The 19,710-nt window shown below is 50.0% G+C and overlaps 1 protein-coding gene across 3 annotated transcripts; it reads right to left on the bottom strand.

Annotated features, from left to right (window-relative positions):
• Positions 1–823: 823 nt before the first annotated feature.
• On the bottom strand, positions 824–19,689 carry LOC142901550 (ras and Rab interactor 2-like). 3 transcript variants are annotated; one of them, XM_076046109.1, is made up of 12 exons: positions 19,491–19,689; positions 16,875–16,967; positions 15,769–15,875; positions 14,968–15,178; positions 14,362–14,473; positions 13,253–13,325; positions 12,153–12,244; positions 7,258–8,697; positions 3,534–3,845; positions 3,324–3,455; positions 2,757–2,923; positions 824–2,656 (listed from the first exon to the last, which is right to left on the bottom strand). In XM_076046109.1, exons 2-12 carry the CDS (start codon positions 16,932–16,934, stop codon positions 2,174–2,176), a joined length of 3,189 nt encoding a protein of 1,062 aa, XP_075902224.1. In that variant the 5' UTR covers positions 16,935–16,967; positions 19,491–19,689; the 3' UTR covers positions 824–2,173. The 3 variants fall into 3 exon arrangements, with proteins under 3 accessions (XP_075902224.1, XP_075902223.1, XP_075902225.1); XM_076046108.1 differs by having other exon boundaries at positions 16,875–16,961; XM_076046110.1 differs by lacking the exon at positions 16,875–16,967.
• Between the last annotated feature and the right edge of the window lie 21 nt (positions 19,690–19,710).

Raw genomic sequence — 19,710 nt, 5'->3', positions numbered from 1 at the left:
TTTATATAAATATATACATACATATATTTTTTGTCTGTATATCTGTCGAATATATTTTCATAGATCCTTTTAGCTCCCCTTTGTGTTGGTGTGCTCCGTCCGTTGTTTACTGGCATGGAGATACTTATCTCGGTATACTGAATTATTTATGGAGAAATCTTAGCGTACTATTGGACGAGGTTCTGTCGAGGATTTTAGTCGGCACTGTATCCGGTTTGAACCGGATATCCTAGATGACTGCATGCCGCTGCGGCGGGTCGGAGTGTCTGCAGGAATTAATTAGAAAAAAAAAAGAAAAAAAGAAAACTCCTCCCAGCTGAACGGTTTAAACTTTGTGTTTTCGATGTTTCAACATTGTAATTTTAAAAAAAATCATTTTGCTACCTGAGCATTAATAAAGTTGGTCTTTGCTTACGGTAACAGACGCGCTGTGTTGTCCGTGGTCTGTGCAGATTCTGCTTTATTTTGCTTGAGCAACTGAAAACTTTGATGAGGTTTTTCGTTTTGTGACTGACACTTCCCGTTTTAGAAGCATTGCTTTTTTTTCTTTTTCTTTTTTTTTTTTTTAATGTCAGCTATTTTCTGTGTGACGCTTTGGACAAAAATAGTTGCATGACCACAAACAAGAGAGACCAAACTAAAACGTCCTGCTAGAAGTCATTAGTTCATAAAATGTACATGTTTTCCTTTAAAGCTGGAACAAAAATATGTACTTTGGTGTCTGGAAAAAGCTAATGGTATTTTGATCTTGAAAATCAGATCCCTGGCTGCTGGCACGTGTGCTCCCTCTAGTGGTAAAATAAAATATTGCGTCAGACTCCAGTTTGTTTTGTTTTGTTTTAAACTTTTATTAGGGTGCAAAATCTTTATAAAATCATAGGAGGACATCTCCCGCATGAAGAATGGGCCAGGAACATCACGACATCACTGCCCGCACAGACATAAATACTTTATCAAAGAGGGTCACCCGCCCCCCCGCCCCCCTGTTGCATGACAACACAAATTATGGTCCGTAAACTGGTCAAATGACGCTTTGCCTTAACAGAGTGTTCCAATTTTTTTTTAAACCCCTGAAGCAGTTGCAAGAACAATTTCAAGTATTTTTTTCTGACAGCAAATGAGAAAATATTGATGTCAGGTAAAATGGTCTCTGTGTTCGTCTGAAGCAATTTCCCTAAATAACAGAATAAAACCCCCAAAAAATCTTGAATCAACAAGACGCGTCGACAAAAGTCAAACTGTTTCTGTTATGTTTCATATCACCAGGATAATCTGTAAATAGGTTATTAATAATAACAATAATAATAATAATGACAACAAAAAAAAACTGGCAGACTGGCTGGCTTTTAACACTAAACACAAAAACTACATACAGAAAAACATTGTTAAAACATTAAGTCTAAAGACATCAAAATGACTTTATATATTAAAACCTTCATTCATTACATTGGCGTCTACTTGTGAGTTGTGTTCTATCCAGGTGCAAATATATGAAAAAAAGTTCTGAATATTTCATTTTGGAGCGTTTTGTGGATATTAATATGATTTTTGGCACGTCCAACTTTGATTTCTTCTTCATCTTGTTATGATTATGTGTAATTAGTTTTATTTAAAAAAAATAATAATAATTATGTAATTAATAAAGGTAGTGAAGCGTTTTGACTGGAGGGCCTCAACCTGCTATGTGCACCAGTCGCCACTGGGTGTCACTAAACACCCGCCGAAACAAACGCCTACAATGTCACAATAACGTCAACAAACACAACAACTACAGTTTACCAGCAACTGTAACGAGTCCCAACAGTTATAATCTCTAAATAACAATAAATTTATAGTGTGTTTTAAAGTGAAGTTTGAAGGTTGTGACTGAGGCCACGCCTCCAGTTCCCCAAGCTCCACCCTCAGGGTGGCAGCAGCAGCACCTGCGTCTGGTGGACACGTGTCCATCTGGGGGCAATGCTGCGAGTCGAGGAAGTAAATCAAGGAGAAAAACAAAAAAAATCTGTCTCACTTCCTCCGTCCTTTCTTCTTTTCCTCTTTCTGTGGCGTCTGTCCGACAGATTTTCCAGTGTTTACTCGAAAAGAGGAAGTCGGTCTTGGTAACTGCTGGCACGACACGGCGGTTTGACCCGGTCGAACCTCCGAAACCCGTGTCAGCACACCGCCGAGCTGCTCACACCGACAGCAAGGTGTTGTCCAGGTGGGCCGGGGGCAGGCTGAGCCTCAGACCAGGGCCCAAGTTCTGGTCCAAGACCAGGTTCTGGTCCAGGTTCCCGGTCAGGCCCAGGCCGAGGCTCTGCTCCAGGACCAGGCTCTGCTCCAGGACCAGGCTCTCGGCCAGCTGGTTGAGGTTTGGCAGAGCGGAGGAGTCCGGTGAGGCCCCGCCCACGGCCAGGCGGCGGTAGACAAAGTGGAAGTGGTCCACCTGGGCGCTGCTGTGCAGCTCGGCCTTGATCTTCTGCGGGTGTGTGTCTGGCGCCAGCTGCTGGCTGCTGTCCTCCATCACCAGGAAGAGGCCGTAGGCCTCCGGCTCCGACACCTTGAACTTCAGGGCGCACAGCTGGCACACCTCCTCCGCAGTGGCGAAGGGCGCCACCTTCAGGGTTTTCGCCGTGCAGCCGCTGTCCAGCTCCTGCAGCGCCACCCGCAGGTAGTTCTGTGAACAGACCAGAGAGAGAACGTTGGTTCCTGCTGTGGAGAGTTGGGTTTTTTTGCAGGCCGAGATGGATGTCCGAGGAACCTCTGGTAGATTCTACCTGGAAGTCGTTGATGGACGGAGCGGCTCGCAGGGTGTCGGTGCGCCGGCGGTGCCACTGGTGGAGGGTGTTCCTGGTTTGGGAGGAGAGAACTTCAGCCGCCTGGTCCTCCCGGAAGTGTCGGAGGAGGGACATGGCTCCGTAGGCGCTGGTCAGGTAGTAGCCACCTGCACACACACACACACAGACAGACAGCAAACTTTAGATATTTCATATTTAAAAGCATCAATCTGATGCATTTTGAATCAGTGTGTTTTTCTAAGCTTGTTAACATTAGGCTAACCGTTACTTTTCCAATTTTCCACTAGAAAGAGGCCCCCTTGCGTCATCTGATATTATTCTTTCAACAAAATGTAATTCTTCGAGTGATATGATGACCTGTTGCCAACCTTAACTACAGGTCATAACGTGAACTACAGGTAATTAAATTAAAAACTGCTGGACACTTGACAAACCAATCAGGTGGCAGTAAAGTGGTGATGTGCGAGGCCCTAAGTGGCGCTCATGGAATCTGCAACAGCAGGTTCTGGCCCAGGATGGCTTCTCCTCACGCAGGCTCCTACACACCTTCTCCCTGGAGCAGCGTGGGGTCCAGCAGCTCCATCATGTACAGGATCTCGTTGTCCAGCTGCGGCATGTCGCACTGGGCCAGCACGTAGGTCAGCATGGGCAGGAAGTCATCAGCGCCGTAGGGACGTCCTGGAACAGGAAGTCAAGAGTTTGAGGGCGGTGCTACGCGCAAAGAGGGACGGGTCTCATCTCAACAACCACCCTCACCTGTGTTGTCCTCCATGAGGGCGTAGATGAGCTTGCAGACGCTCAGCAGCAGCGCCACCTTCTTCTCGGGCGAGTAGCGCTTGACCATGGCCTGGAACTTGTGCCTGATCTTCTCGATGGCCACGGGAGACGGCGGCGCCGGGGTCTCGGACACGCCCATCTCCTGCGGCTGCCGGGCCTTGGCCAGCGCCAGGTTGTCCTTCATTTCCTGCCACTCGCCGCTGCGCACCTGGAACTCCCTCAGGGCGGCGCTCACCACCGCCCGCAGGGGCTTCAGCACGCACTTGAGCATGGCCTTCTCCAGGACGCGGTCTGTGAGGGAGGGAGGAGGGGGTTGGAGGAGGAGACACAGAGACGTTCATGCAACTTTGTTTCTCTTGCATGAATAAAAATCTCAGCTGTGGTCCAAACTGCATTTTTCTGTGGCAACCTCATGGAAGAGGAAAGCTCAGTTCTGACTGACGCTGCAAGACGTTTTCTGAGAAAAACAATGTGGACAACAAAAAACACAAACAAACACTTTGGGGTAAATCTTTTCTCAATCGCTTCCCCCGAGACTGAATCACGAGTCAAGAATCGTTGCCTTTCATACGGATACTTCTTAAAGAGTGTTTTGCAATGTGTGTCTGTGTGTGTGTCTGTGTGTGTGTCTGTCTGTGTCTGTGTGTGTGAACACATGGCAGCTTTTACGAGCTCAGCTCGTGCGGAGTGACTAACAACCCATGAGATCATGATACAGGCCTCACAGGCCGCAGAGCTGCTGAATCAGGTGTGTGTGTGTGTGTGTGTGTGTGTGTGTGTGTGTGTGTGTGTGTGTGTGTGTGTGTGTGTGTGTGTGTGTGTGTGTGTGTGTGTGTGTGTGTGTGTGGCAGCCTTGGGTTGTGAGGTTGTGCTGCTGCAGAAGTCGAGACTTCCAGAAGAATTCCAGAGTTTCTCCGCAGCTTCTGATGGAGAAGTTTTGTGTGTTTTGTCGTCGTGTTTATTTATTTTTTCCACCTGCTGAAACTCTGCTGCCACTTCCTTGTTCCTCCACCGTGCCATCACGGCGTCCAATGCCAGTAAATGGAGCCCTTGTCTGTCACGGTAATCTGACAGACAAAGAGTTGTTTTTTTTAGTAGGGGGGTATTTTTAGATCTGCTACTGTCAGCAGTGGAAAATCTCCAACTGGAACTCGAACGTGTGATTGGCTAATATCATGACAGAAAACCAATAAAAGGAAGCGGGATGACATTCTGTCGATTCTTCAAGGAAGATTCCGTCATTCTCACATGCTATCTTCTTCCTGGTGACGCTTTTTTTGGGGGATAGGGGGGGCATGACTGCACTTATCTTAATCGCTGACGGGATTTCACGCCTTCAGAGTGTTGAGTCTCAAAAGAAGAGTTTAATCCTTCGACCACTTCCTGTTTTGTTTTTTTCTCTCTCTTTCTCTCTCTGCTGCATCTGCAGCTCTGCACAAAACTGCAACAACAAAAAAAAAAGAATCTTCAGTGGCTGTCCGGCCTTTGGTTACAAGTGGGTTGTTCCTGTTCTTGTCCGGAGCCACGAGGAGTCGACCGTCTTATCAGTCAAAAACGCAAACCTGTGGCCACACCCCCTTGCCGCTGCACATAAACATCCTGCCGACAAATAACTTCTCCGACACGCCGGGCCGACCGACAAAACGACATCTTCGACACTGTTTATCTCCCCTTCTGGCCTTCATGCTTTAAAAATCGAGCAGCGACACAATGCGTGTCCTTGAAGGTGAAAAATAGCCGCTTGTAATCTGAAGGTGGTGCTGACGGGTCACTTCCTGCTGCAGGATGAGTCTTAAAAAAGACCCTTCGATCGTGTCAATGAGCCAACGACGAGTCGCACAAAAGGCTTAAAAGCCACGTGTTGCATGAAAGACGAAGCCAATGGCTCGGTTTAGCTTAGCCTAGCTTAGCTTAGCTGGTCTTGGAAGTCCCCCTTGCACTGCCTGATGGTCATTACGCAAGTTGTTTGTTGAATGTGTTGTCGAGTGTTTCCTGATCAGGTTTCCCAGACAGCAGAGATGTCAAGATCAGACTCAACTGATTCAGGATTCATTTTTGGCAGAACGATTCATTCAGCCCCGATGATTCTTTGTTGCCAATGAGGCATCAAGACTTTGGCGTTTTACCAGAAGTGTTTGATTGGCTGGATTGTGATTTCAGTTTTTGGTGTGTGTCTGGTTGTGATTCCTTCAGTGTTTTGGTCGCATCCTGGTGACCTAGATTCAACCCGCGACTCGTCTGGCGAGGGGTTCGGGTTGCAGGAGAGCACAAGGAAGCCCACTGTTCCACTTCCTTGTGCTGCCAGTGGCCACGCCCACATTTAGAGGCTCATCACTGGAGCTGAAGTGAATGAGTCTAAGGGCTGGAAGAGAAAGAGGGCAAGACACAGAGTGGTGGTGGTGGTGGAGGAGGGGGAATTGGGGGGTGGAAGAGGCTCGTCTCAAGCCCCTCGCTCTGATTGGACGACGGCCATTGGCTGGAGATGCAGTGAGACGGGACGGACGGACGAGACACAGTAGCTGCCACAACAACAAAGTATTGTGCAACTGCTGCTACTGGGCAACACTGGTCTTCATTCAGAAAATGTCCCTCACTACTCCCCCTGCAGGACGTTCCTGGAACTGCCGCCTAAGCTGCCGGTTCGCGGCCCTCGTATTTTTGATATTTTCTTTCTTTACTAGACAATGTGATGAAGTGGCAATGCGGTGAATCATGTTTTTTGGACCAAATCACTTCTGAGTCACGCGATTCTTCCGATGCATTTCAAACAACACAATGATCCAGCTCAAATGAGTCACACATAAAACAACCAGCATTTCTCATGGTATTGGGGGGAACATGAATGAAGTTGTGGCCTCCTCCACCCTCCAACCCTCCAACCCCTCCCCCAACATCTATTGAAAGACTTGCTTCAACAAAATGGCGTCACATGCTCATTAAACACGGTGCCAGTGATGATGCATTTGAATTTGGCTGACAGAAACCGGTTTGCCGGCCCTCCGCCCAGCCCCCCAACCCCCACCCTCCCCAGCCATCACTCTACCCCACCCTCCCCCCACTGAGGACCCTTGGTCCCCGGACAGAGGGCCTCTTTGTGCTCCATGTTTGTTTACACCCAGTCACACACACACACACACACACACACAGCCTTGCTAAGATTCACGCTGCCCTTCCGGCAGGTGTGTGTGTGTGTGTGTGTGTGTGTGTGTGTGTGTGTGTGTGTGTGTGTGTGTGTGTGTGTGTGTGTGTGTGTGTGTGTGTGTCCCAGCCATAAACAGCATTACAGGGAATTAAGATAAGAAATAAGAACCACTATCAGGCCAAAGGGACGTTTAGTTCCAACTGTTACCAGGAACCATCCTGCTGGAGTTTCTCCTGACTTTATGACTGTGTGTGTGTGTGTGTGTGTGTGTGTGTGTGTGTGTGTGTGTGACCTTGGCCAGGAATGCTGGGAGACTTAACGACACGTGACCAGCGTCTTCGTGCGCTTCTCGCTGGCCTGAAAAAGTCGAAGTGAAACCGCGGCGTCGGCCAAACGTGACATCAATCTTTTCCTTTTTCTTTTTTTTTTTTTTTTTAAAAAAAGGGATGCATCATGTAGTCACGCCAGCCTCGACAGAGTTGAGCCGAAGGTCACACATGGCGTTCAGAAGAGGGAGGAGGAGGGAGGGTGTGTGTGTGTGTGGGGGGGGGTGAGACTCACCGATCTGGTCCTCGGGGATGAGGCTGACGATGGGCGGCTGCAGCTCCGAGCTCTGCTTCAGGTAGCTCTTCATCTGCGTGATGAACTGCCGCAGCGTCTGCAGCAGCTCCGGCCCCGAGGCGAAGCCCAGCAGGGCGGCACCACCGCCCTCGCCCATGTAGGCCAGGTAGTCCTGCACCAGGCAGCCGAAGTAGGTGGCCCGGTTCCGGGAGAGCTCCAACACCCGGCGCACCGCCCGCTTCTCGGGCGTCAGCAGCGTGTGGAAGACGCCGCTCATCTTGCGGATGTGCCGCTGCAGCGCCACTGGCAGCACCAGGGCGGCGCTGGAGCGGCGGCGGCGGCGGTGGCGGTGGCCCGGCGGCACCATGGTTACGTCCTGGTCCTGGTCCTGATCGCTGTCCAGGCTCACTCCGTAGTCCTGATCTTCATCCTCCTGGTCTTCGTCCTCCTGGTCTTCATCCTCCTCCTCCTCCATGCTGCTGTAGGGGCGGCTCACTGGCAGGTGCAGGTCCAGGTCGGCCTCGGTGGGCAGGCTGGGGTCATACAGCGGCGGCAGGAAGAAGGTGGAGTTCTGGGAGAAGTCCAGTGAGTCTGAGGAGCCGGTGGAGAAGCTCATGTCGCTCAGCCTCTGACCACCGCTGACACCGTCCTGGTCGTCCTCTGCTTCCGTGGCCACGCCCCCTTTTTGGCCTGAAGCGTCCGGTGGCGGCGGGCCGCCGTTGCTGCAAGGCGAGGATGCCTGCGCTGGCTCGGGGTCGGGGTCGGAGCCTTGGGAGGCGTGCCTCTGGTGCAGCTTGGCCCGGAGGAGGGCCTGCTGGATGGTGTTGTCCTGCAGCGCCAGGTGACACTGGGCGTCGTCCTGGCTGCACGCCGGCGGCGGCACCGTCCTGGAGCGCCGCGGCGAGCAGGAGAGGGAGGGCAGGGAGATGGCAGGCAGGGAGGGGAGGGGGATGGAGATGGGGGAGGAGCCAAGGCGGGTCCTCACCCAGGGGATCTTCTCCGGCATGCTGCTCCGCTGGGGGGGGGTGGCTGGGGGGGTCGCGGGGGGTCGGGCTCCGAAGCGGGGTGGGGGTGGGCGGGGCGGGCGGGTCGGGCGAGGACTAGTTTCTGCTCCACCCGGTTTCTGGCTCCTGCTGCTGCTGCTGGTTTCGCCGCTGTCGTCCCCCTGCTGGCTGGACTCCGAACTGCAGGAGGTCTCCCCCCGCAGGCGAGAACCTGGAGCAGCAGCGCCTGAATGCACCTTCAGGAAGAGCGGGTTGATGAAGCAGAGGGCGCCGTTGGAGCTGCAGCAGTCCAGCTGGGAGGGGCTGCGGACCTTCAGCCAGCAGCGTCCCGGCCGGAGGTCCTCGCTCTCCTCGGGTTCCTGTGCAGGAGGGGGCAGAGCTTCAGCAGCACCGGCACCCTCAGACCGGACCGGAGCTTGGCTCTGGTTCCAGAAGCCTGGAAGGAGACAGAAGCAGAGACATGAAGGCTGTGATGCAGTTTCCACCCGTCAGCAACCAGAGCTTCAGTGGCTTCCTGTCCAAGGAAATGACACATTCAGCTCGGAGTGAACTTTTTTTCGTTTTTCCTGCTGTGCTGCGGAGCTGCTGGTGTTTCACGGCTCAGGCGCACCATGTTATTATCTTAAGTCGCCGCCTGCAATTCCAACTCAGCTCTGCTGTGAATGGCCAAACGTTTGGCCCAACATTTAATCAGTGCCACTTAAAATTGTCTGCATGCATTCAGGACAAAACAGTTTTCAGTCTCTCAGCCAGGACTTGAATCCCGCTCTCACACACACACACACACACACACACACACACACACACACACACACTGCCTATGAGCAGGAGGTGTGTAAGGTGTGTCTTATCTCTGCGGTCCTTCCTTCTATCACCAACCTGCCAAAGTTCACCCACTTGCTCACTCAGCGACTCTCCTGGCCAACAGTGACTCACTGAGGTTGTTATTCTGGATCAAGGTGCCAGTCTGGCTTTGGCTCTTGGCTGCAGACCAGCGCAGTGTTTGATCAGTGAGTAAAACTCATAACACACTGATGAGAATGATAGCGACGCCGGCCCGGGTAGAAAATAATAGTTTGGATAAAATCTCCACCATCACACCTTCATACTTCTTCATAGCTCCTGCTTAATACTCCTCAAGTGGGGAGTAGGAGTAAACCACAGAGAGTCTTGGTAGTGAACACACACACACACACACACAGACACACACACCAGCTCTCTCTGTTAGTATCACACTGCAGACCAATGTTGACCTCGTCCATCTGAGTTTCTGTCTTCCGCATGTTGAAGCAGCTCCACCCAGAGACCCCAGCCTCCTTCTCCTCCACCTTCTGACCCTCACCCTGCTCACCAGCACCGATCAGATGACGTCTCCATGGCCTCAGTGAGGAGAACCAGGACCAGACACTCACCGAGATCCTGAGATCCTCTTGCTGCTGCTGCTGCTGCTGCTGCTGCTGCTCTCTCACTCTCCTGTTTGCTCGTCTCACACACACACACACACACACACACACAACACTGCTGTGTCTGCACAACTCGCTGCCAACTGGCTTCTGCGTCTCGCTCGCCCTCCACCACCGCTATGACTCACTCTCACTCAGCGTAGAGGGGGGCGGGGCCTCAACCACAGAAATCCCGCCCCTCCCCCGCCTTCCAGGAACCAGCCAGGTCTGTTTTTCATACTTGTGAGCTTCTTGTTGATTCCTCGGCCCTTTGTGTCGCCGTCATATTTTCAAGCTTTCAACTGTGACCTTTTCTCCTCTGGTCCCAACTCACGAGCTCCAACCTTTCAGATCCAATGACTGTGGCCTCAGTGGTGAGAGCCACTGGTTCAGACCTGCTCCATGTGTAAAGTGTCTTCCAAACATTCTCATTTGATACAGAGAACTGAATTGGATTAAAATCACAATTTGAATAGAATGTAAGTGTAATTTATAAATAATAAAGCATGGCTGCCTGTCGCTAAGCTTTAGCCCAACTTAAATTACATTTGTCAAACTTTTTTTCCCCTCGAGATTAATTTCTTAATCGCAATTAATCACGCTGTGATTTGCTTGTTTAAATGTTTTTTTTTTTTGCATTTAAAGTCCTTTTTTAAGTCCATATTAATGTCAAACCATTCTTACCAGAAAGTCTTAACTGGGAAGTAAATGAACACAAATATAGGATCTATTGCAATATTATTTCTTTCTAAACAGTGCACCTAGACACCATAAGGCTCCTGTATGCGTGAACAACTGTTCCCTGCAGTGGTAAGGTTCTGTGACGGGTCCAGAGCATTCAGTCGCCACACATTTGGCAACTGGATGCTCAGTGTGCTGGTGGTTGTTGAGTGAAACCGTCGCTGCGGTGTGAATTGCACAAAGTAAACACAGCTAATGCTGGCAGGACGCAGTGTCGAAACATAGCACTAAGGCCATAGCTCGAGGAGCTGACTACGGGTGAACAGAAGAGACAAAAGGCTTGTGATGATAATGAGATTAAAAACATTAGCGTGTTAATGCTGACAGCCCTTCTTCAAATATTATTGCTCTGACCAAGTGTCCTACAGCTATAATAACAAAGTTTTTTCTGTTCTTATTCCAGGTAATGATTCCATGACTCAGTTAACCTGGAACTGGAGGCGTGTCGACACAGGCAGGTAGATGCAAGCGCAGCAGAAAAGGAGGAATGCGGCCGAGTGCGCTTAGCCTCGAATGGCCTGCTGGGAATATTTCCATTTCCTGCTGCTCATGCTCACACCGACAGAAACAAATATTTGGGTCATTTGATAAATGTGTTGTTTGACAAGTATAATTATTCAAACATCTTATTCAACCTGACAAGCAAAGGAAGAAGAAAGTGGTTTCGACCGTGGGATGGTTGTCAAGATGTCTGCTGTGGTGTCAAACACACACACGCAACCCACTCTCCGACTCCAAGGACGGTTCCAGGGGGACCAGGGACTCCAGGAATCACCACTGGTTCTAACCAGGAACCCTACAGAAGACAACCACTGAACCTCTAAACCAGATGTTCACACACTTTGTCTCCATAGTCCAGCTGTCAACTTGACTGACGAGTTTAAAGGTCAGCACAAAAGACAAACGAGTCTCTTTCGTCGGGGTTACAGGTGCAGACACACACACACACACGCACACACACACACACACAGGGAACCCGACACCGTCGTCGCCGCCACCATGTCACGATCAACAGAGAGTCTTTTCTCTTCATGCACGTCACTGTCGCTGCCTTTTGTGATGATCAATTCACAGCAACACAACCGGCCGACTGCTGCGGTGTCACCTGAGCAAACAGAAACTCTGCCGCCAATGAAAAGGAAGAGTACAACAAAAAAACTAGGGAAAAAAACCCATCCGGGAGGGCACAAAGAGCTCCAAGTCATCAGATGTGTCATCATGGACCAAAACTGTTCCCTCCACAAAACACAAAACAAAGAAAACCACATCTGCTTCTTTCAGCTCTTTCTTTGGCCCAGTTCTTTCACAGCTGGGAAGCTGGACCAGGACCAGATCCAGCACATGGACCTAGACCAGGACTTGGACCCTGGCCAGGACCTGGACCTGGGCCCAGGCCAGGTTGGCCCTGCGGTTCCAGCCAACCCTGGCGGTGAGTAGTTTTTTTCTAACAGTCTCACACACAACAGATGGTGGATGGATGCAAGAGAGAAAGCACTCCTGAACCCCGTTGCAGAAGAACCACGGGTGGTTCTAAACACTGCCGGGACAGTTTGAAACTCGGTGCAGCTGTTTCTTCTGGTCAACAAAGCTGCAGCGAGCCCACCAGAGCTCCGCCCACTGAGGTTTTTCTGTCCTTTTGTCTCTTCAACAACAACAACAACAAGCGTGTCGGCGAAATGAAAAAAGAAGAAGAATAGGAAGAACCAACCTGATCCCTGTTTTCCAATGTGGTCCAGGTCAGCGGAGGTCCTGGCTGCAGCGATGGCCTGGGGAAGCTTGAGAGTGAAGGGCAGCACGTCCCTGAGTGGAGAGAAGAAGGGTTGTGGGTGAAAAAGAGGGGAAAAAAGACTGGGAGAGAGAGAGGGAGCAGTGAAAGTGGGCCGGGCTTAAAAGAGTGAGTCAGTGTTGTTCTGTGTGGAAAAAGAGGAGCGTGGCTCCAGCAGGAGGAGCAGGAGGAGCAGGAGGAGGAGGAGGAGGTCTTCTCACTCACGCTGCAACTTTTTTAACAAGGAGCTCTAATTCAGTTTCCAGCAGCTTCAGCGAGGAAAAAACAGGATGAAAAGCAGCAGAGGGTGAAAAGGAAAACAAACGCTGCAGGCAAAAGTTTTCAGACGCTGCCAAGAAGGAAAATTACAAGAAAACCTTTCAAATCAGGAGCTTTTTTTTTTTTCCCAAGAAAACACCTTGAAGTTGAGACTGAGCCGGAAAAGGATCCAAAACAGGAAGTAACACAAAGTTAATGAGATGTTTCAGCAGCAAGCCTGCAGTGGTGCTGGTGTTATGGCACCTTCAACAACATGGAATGTGGCCCATGGAAGATCTGAGGCAAACCTCCACTGGCAAAACACACAGCTGGACCAAGGAAGAGATCAGCAAAAACACTGACTTATCATTTTTGTCATTTTATCATCATTTTATCATCATTTTATCATCATCATCTTTATTTTCAACTCAGATGTCAGATGTTTTTTTCAGCCGCAACAACCGCTGAGGACGACTGTACAGGTCAAGGACTTCACACAGGAACACATCCTGGTACAAACAGTGTGAGATGTGAGTTCAGTGACCTCCGGAGTAGGAGAGTAATGATGATGACATCACCTCAGTGAGGCTGAGGTCATGTCATCATCATTACTCTCCGGGACTTCCGTCCTTCCAAATCGGATTTGTCAGTTCCTGATTTTGGATCAAGGTCAAAAGTGGAAACTCCTACATAGGTGACTTCATAGCTTGTAGGTGGTTGGTCATAAAAAATAAAAAAATATATATATTTGTGTGTGCACGTGGCGGGAGTTGCAGCGCCCTCACCTGCTGATGCAGCAGAAGGCCACCAGGCGGAAGAGGTCGGCGAAGCTGAGGCCCGAGCCGTCCAATGAGAAGGCTGCAGGACGACAGGAAACCATAAAACAATCAGAATAAATCACGCGACCAAGATCCTCGACAAACCGATGACTCACTACGATATGGAAAAAAATCAAATAATAACCGGCATTACACACCCGGCCGACAGGCTGATAAAGTGATCGGAAGCGGCAATGAAGACGGATTTGGGCCTAGTGGGCGTGGCCATGTCGGGAAATCAATCAAAACAGATCAAGTCCACGAGAATGTGCTGCCCCCAGTGGTTTCCTGGGGAACTGGTGAGCTCCCTCTCTCTGGGGTTTTTCCTTCTCTCATCACTCAATCGTCCCTTCACATCTTTTAGCACTGATGCGTGTGAAAGCGGACGGGGAGAAGGCAGCCCGCTGCTGCACAACGCTTCACACAGCGCAAGTATTTGGAAATTCCGGTCGGGCGCCAGCAGAGACGAGCTCTGGCGCTCGCAGGCAAGACAGCAAGGGGGGGGGGGGAGAGTTGGGAGGAGCAACCTGATTGGCTGCAGCTTCAGGTAAATTCCCACTTTTAAAAAATCGGACAAAGACAAGGGGGAAGTTCCGCCGAAGTAATGCGGGTGGGTTTTTTGGCTTTAAAGCTGACAACCTTGATGACATCACACACAGAGTGATAGTGACTGTCATTCCATAAGCCCCCCGCCCCCGGAGGTCACTGAACTCACATCTCACACTGCTGAACTTCCAAGCTCCAAATGAGCAGAAACTTGGCTTTGAAATACTTTTTTTTTTTTGCACTAATGCTTCATCGAGTTGGGGATGAGACGATTGAATGAGTATTTTATGTATTTTATGAGAGAAATCTGGAGGTTGGAAATCAAATCAGGCCTGATGTCACCGGGTCAGAGTGAACGTGAGGGGAATTAAAAACATTCGCTCACTAATGCTGGACAGAATTGCAGCTGTAAGTCAGAGCCAAAGGTTGTTTCCCCCCCCCACCCCGCCCCCCTCCCCTCTCCTCTGCACAACCTACAATTAGGTCACCCAGGAAGCAGCGCCAGGAGGTGGCGGGAACCCTGAACTCACCATACTGGCTCTCCCTGACCGGGAAGTCTCGCACGGCCTGGCTGGAGTTCTGCTCCATGCGGACGGAGATGACCTTCCTCTGCAGAGTGGCCGACCTCCTCACCACGAACGTCTGCAGGACGAGAGGGCAGCAGATGAGTTTGACTCACATCTCTGTGAAAAAATGTTTTCTGATCTCGCTCTCAGCGCGTCATCACACTAAAATTGTTTTGGTTAAAGCATGAATGCAGGTTTTTTTTGTAATAACTTAAGTTGCTTCTGCAGTTACAGTAAAATCAGTTCACTCTAAATCTCTCTATATATACACTACCAGACGCACCTATAACTTTTTATGTATAAAAATACAACATTTTATACATAGATATAGATATAGATAGATATATATTTATATATATATATTTTATTTTTACCCAAAAGCCCCTGGAATCTATGTAAAGCACATCAGCCAATCAATGTCCCTGTAGTATAAAACCACCTGTTTCACAGGGGCTTTTATTCTGAAAGGGCCAGAGCGAGTGAGTAAAGTAACCCAGAGGTTTATTTCTTTTGATCAAACCCCGCCATGACACAGTTTTTGTGAAGCTGGTTCCAGCCGGTTCTCCTCACCCCGGTGGGTTGGCTCTGCAGGAGGTGCGTCGCCTCCTGGTGGCTGAGGCCCAGCTGCAGCCACGCGCCGTGCGTCTGCATCAGCCGGTCCAGGATGCTGAGGCGCCGGCGGAGCGAGTCGTAGCCCGAGTCCCTGACTCCGGCCGGCGCCGCCGTCATGCCGGCGGGGGGCCCCGCCTGCAGGAAGAGCCCGCCCACCTCCTCGCCGAGCCTGCAGCAGACGACAGAGCGACAGGGGAACATCTGAGCGGTGATGATAAACCATCTCATCTTCTCTCCAACAAGCTTGGGAACGTTCGGAGGGCACCAACAAAGACGACTCATTGTTTTCTCAACCGCTGTGACACGATTCCGAGGCAGCAACTTTTCCACTTACGTCACAGTCGACGGAGATTAGAAATAGAATAGAATGGTTAGTGCTATGTTTCGACACTGCGTCCTGCCAGCATTAGCTGTGTTTACTTTGTGCAATTCACACCGCAGCGACGGTTTCACGCAACAACCACTAGCACACTGAGCATCCAGTTGCCAAATGTGTGGCGACTGAATAGAAATAGAAATTCTGCATCTCAGAAGAGGAATGATGCAACTGCATTCCAACAGAGGCCTACTGAGCATGCTCAGAAGAACCCCACCTGACACCACCTGAGGACGTCACATTCTTACTGGCAACTGGAGGCAACTTCCTCCTGGTCACTGGCAAGCATGACCTGAGAAGCATCCAGGCATCCTAAGGCCGCCCCCTGCTGGGATCCAGGAGGAACTGCACCGTTGCACAAGCGATTAAAAACAACAACTCACCCAAACGGAGGGTGCGTGTCGTCGTGCTCTCTCGCTGCAGGAGGCTCGAGCTTCCTCACCATCTCCTTCTTCAGCGTGCCGATCTCCACGGCGAATGAGTCGATCAGCTGACGGGGAAACGCAACAAAAAAATAAATAAAATGAAGCCAAAAAATTACCCCAAAGACCACAAAGAAGTTCTGCTGACTTTGTTTCTGTTCTGCAAAAGAGGAAATTCCTAGTTTTTGTGCGTTTGTGCCTGAAACGACTTACCACTCACTTTCTGGAGTTACTGAAGAGAGGAAACTACTGTGTTTGGACTGAGTTTGATACTATAGATGCCTTTTTTTTGCCAGTTTTTGGAGATTCAAGGCATGAAAACAAACTATGACACGTCGATAGACAACTGGTTTAATAATTGATATTGATGTATCCGTTGTTAAAAAAAAAAAAAAACAGGTTAACCAAAGAAAAACTAAAGAAATTATCCACTTAACAAATATTTATCGACAATCTTTCCTCAACTCCTACAAAAAAAGACAGATCTAATCTGCGCAAGCGGCTAGCGACTAGCAACTAGCGCCATGGGTTTCGTTTCCAGCTCTGTGGACCTACAGTAGATGCGCCGCTCCGATTGGGCAACTTTCACGGACGACATCGCGTCAGGAAAGTAATTTCTGCAGCTGTTTCAAAAGAAATCACAACCTCTGACTCACTTGATGAGAGGTCTGCGGCCTCGTCCCCTTCTGAAAAAGAGATGCACTTCCTCATTTCCTTCTGGGAAATTGGACTCCACCGGAGTCCTGCATTTATGAACAAGGCTTCTTGTAACTTGTTGTCAGCATCTCGGATCAGTTAAAGGATAAAGATCTGAAGTCAGACTGCCCCTCCCTCTCCTCTCCTGTCCTGCTACTCTACCATCCTCACTGCTCTCTGAAGACTCTCCCGCAGGTGAGGCTGAGGGTTCAGTTCCCTCGAAAGCCCGCCAGCAGCAGGAGCAGCAGCAGGCAGCTACGCCTCTTCTCCTCCTCCTCTTTAATCTTCTCCCGGACCACTCTGGACCCATCACTCCCTCGCACACCTCTTCCTCCTCCCTTTCCACCACAGAGCTATGATTATTGTCCTACCTTGAAGAAGCTGCTCCTCCTCTCCCGCTTCCAGGGCTGACTGGAGCCAGGGCTAGACATGTTGCGTGTGTGTGTGTGTGTGTGTGTCTGCGTCTGCAGGAGGAAACGGGAGACAACAATCAAACACACTGTAATGACGGAGGCCTCGCTAAGAGATGTTTATGGTCGGCAGGACGTTCTGTGGAGGTCACGATCTGCTGGCCCCTTTTTGTTGACCTTGTTCTGAAGGTCAGCAGAACTCCGAAAAGTGTTTTCAATGACACTTTTGCGATATATCGATACGTCTGAAACACCACCTCATGAGAGCGTCAAAACCTTTTAGCCATATTTGAGAGGTTTTTCAAAGTTTAGATGTTTCCATGACCAGTTTTTTATTGCAATCTTTAGGTTTTGCGCAATTCTAGGGGTCATGGAAACGCAGCTAGGGAGAAGAAAAGTTTGAAGGCCGCTAACTTTCCAAGCTCCTCGTGTTACTCTTCCATTAAACGCTGGTCTGGGAGATGATGGCGGCCTGTTGATCTAATAGGATCAGCCAATGTTTTCAGGTGAACACCGGCCGTGTCTCAGCGAGTCCGGACAGGTTTGTCGGGAGCAGTTAGCGCAATCGACTGCAGGTGCTGGCAACCCTCCCAATCAGAAGCTCCGGCGGTGCCGCCACAGAGGGCGTTATCACTCTTTTAAGGTCACTTTTAAAGGTCCCCTCGGCCCGTCCAATCACAGCTCAGAACACTGTAGGAGGTCTTATTCTGGCTGCACTTCCAGAGCCTCACTAGTTGCGTTTCCATTACGATATTGAGGTTTTGTGCAATTCCAGAGGTAATGGGAACGCAGCTGCAGATAGTGCGAGTGGTGGTCAGGGTCACTTCAAGGTCGATACCCTGACCCAATCACAGCAGCAGCTGAGCTGATCCCCCTGGACCATCAGGAGGATCAGGAGATGAACTCAATATTCTTACGGGTCAGTTGGAAGAAATGTTTTTTTCCCCCAATCGTGATCACTGTACGGACAACATGGACATCGTCAGCGCTGGTGATGATGAGAATCTGGGTTCTACGCCACTGCTAGGACTGAGACTGACACTCACTGATGTTCACAGTCTGGATGCATTTACAGCATTTATGGACTTAATTCAAGCTCACAGCTTCATTAGCATCTCTCTGCAGACCATCAGAAGAAGAGTCTGCGGCTCCAGTTTTCAGCATTCTTGACTGCCACTGGAAATTCCTGACCTGTGACTCAGGTCTGAGGCAGTTGACGTCAAGTCTGACCCGGGTCCTGGCAGCGCCGCGCTATAAGCACATTAGCAGATTTTACCGAGGAGATTGGAAAACCACGGATTCAGCCGGTACCGAACGTGAAAAAACCCACACACACACACAAAACAGTCCTCGCCTGTTTTTTTTCCTGCTTTGAGGAGTAGGATGGATGAAGTGATGCGAGAGGCTGCAGGCAAAGCTACAATCCTGAGAAACACCAGGAAAATGCCTTGAAGGCACCTCCAAACAGCAGCCTCATGACCATGCAAACGACACACAGCACAGCAGCCTGGGAGAGGGAGGCAGCGGCGTGCAGGGTGGAGGGTCAGCACGGGGGAAAAAAACAAAGAAGAGACATTGCCAGAGGTCACCTGACAGCTCAGGTTGTCGTATCGGGATCTTTGGGGACTTGTTACACGGTTACGACAGCAGATTCATTTCAACAGGAACGACGGTGAGGCATTTGGTGCAGTGTATTCTGGGTAATCTAGCTGTTACCCCTCCAATAAGGAGGTTTGTGGCTGCAGCAATGGACTGGCAAGGTGTTCCTATAACAAAATAGTTCAGGTCAATCATTTTTGGGTTGTGGGTGAGATATTTGTTTTTGTTTTGTTTTTCTTAAATGATTGTTCGATGATTGTTAGAGCAGCTGCAGCTTCTGCTGTGGGACGACTCAGGATGGTGGACGATGCCTGCTGACCAGGTCCCGCTGAAGACCAACCACACCAACTTCCTTCCTGCCGCGATATCTCCTGGCCCAGACAGGAAAAGTCACAAAGTGCCCCAACATCTTTTTCTTTATCGATGTGCAGAAGTTAGCCTCCACACGAGAAACCATCATCTGATCCGCAGTGTTAGTGTTGTAATTATGGTTTTATTACAAAAAAACAACAACTTTCAGATCATAAATACCTCCCATTGTCTCTTTAAGCTGCGTTTATTTGCTTTGCAGCACTGACTGGTGTGTTTAATTCGTTTGACGAGGTGCGTTTCAAGGCCAGGAATTCTGGCGTGAAACGCGCTTTTACGCACAAGCACAAGTTGGACGCAAAATCGCTCGTTTCTGTGCAAACATACAGACGGACGGGCAGACAGACAACCCGCAACAGGTGAAGAAGATCCGCGATCCACATCAACTCCCCACGCGAGAGATTTCTGGCTCACCGCACCGATCACATTTCTAAAATAATAAATGGAGGACGGCGCTGAGGAGTGCGCATTGTGCAACGATGGCGACCAGTTGCGTCCGCGACTTTCGTCCCGAGAAAGACTCTGGAGACCTTCTGAAGGAGGTCGGAGTTCGAGAACGGCAACACAAAAGGATCGTCCGATCCATCGGCAACTCGCTGACTGACTCACCTCCAACAGTTCTGCGTTATTTCGCGTTCCCCAAGAAAATTCCGCGGCGCCGCAAAGTTGCTGGATGAGTAAAGGACGTAATCATCGTACTCCCTTCTCGAGGTTGCTGAGAAGTTGTTCCGAAACTTTGCAGAGGGAAGGAGACTCAAACGACCCGATCGGCTCCGGAGCCGGTGGTCGCCTCCATGGTCCTCCTGGATTAATTCACCACCCCCCCCCC

This window comes from Nelusetta ayraudi, unplaced genomic scaffold (genome assembly GCF_046127955.1).
Source record: "Nelusetta ayraudi isolate G7.1 ecotype Tasmania unplaced genomic scaffold, CSIRO-AGI_Nayr_v1 ptg000089l, whole genome shotgun sequence".
NCBI classification, from domain to species: domain Eukaryota; kingdom Metazoa; phylum Chordata; class Actinopteri; order Tetraodontiformes; family Monacanthidae; genus Nelusetta; species Nelusetta ayraudi.
Note: the sequence above shows the minus strand (reverse complement) of the source record. Positions and strands in the feature narration are given on the sequence as shown.

Coding starts and splice junctions, on each gene's coding strand:
- LOC142901550 (XM_076046109.1), bottom strand. CDS start 16,934: ATGTCTAGCCCTGGCTCCAGTCAGCCCTGGAAGCGGGAGAGGAGGAGC. Junction 8,698..12,152: donor CATTGGAAAACAGGGATCAG/GTTGGTTCTTCC, acceptor GTCTCCTTCCAG/GCTTCTGGAACCAGAGCCAA. Junction 2,657..2,756: donor CGTCCATCAACGACTTCCAG/GTAGAATCTACC, acceptor GTCTGTTCACAG/AACTACCTGCGGGTGGCGCT.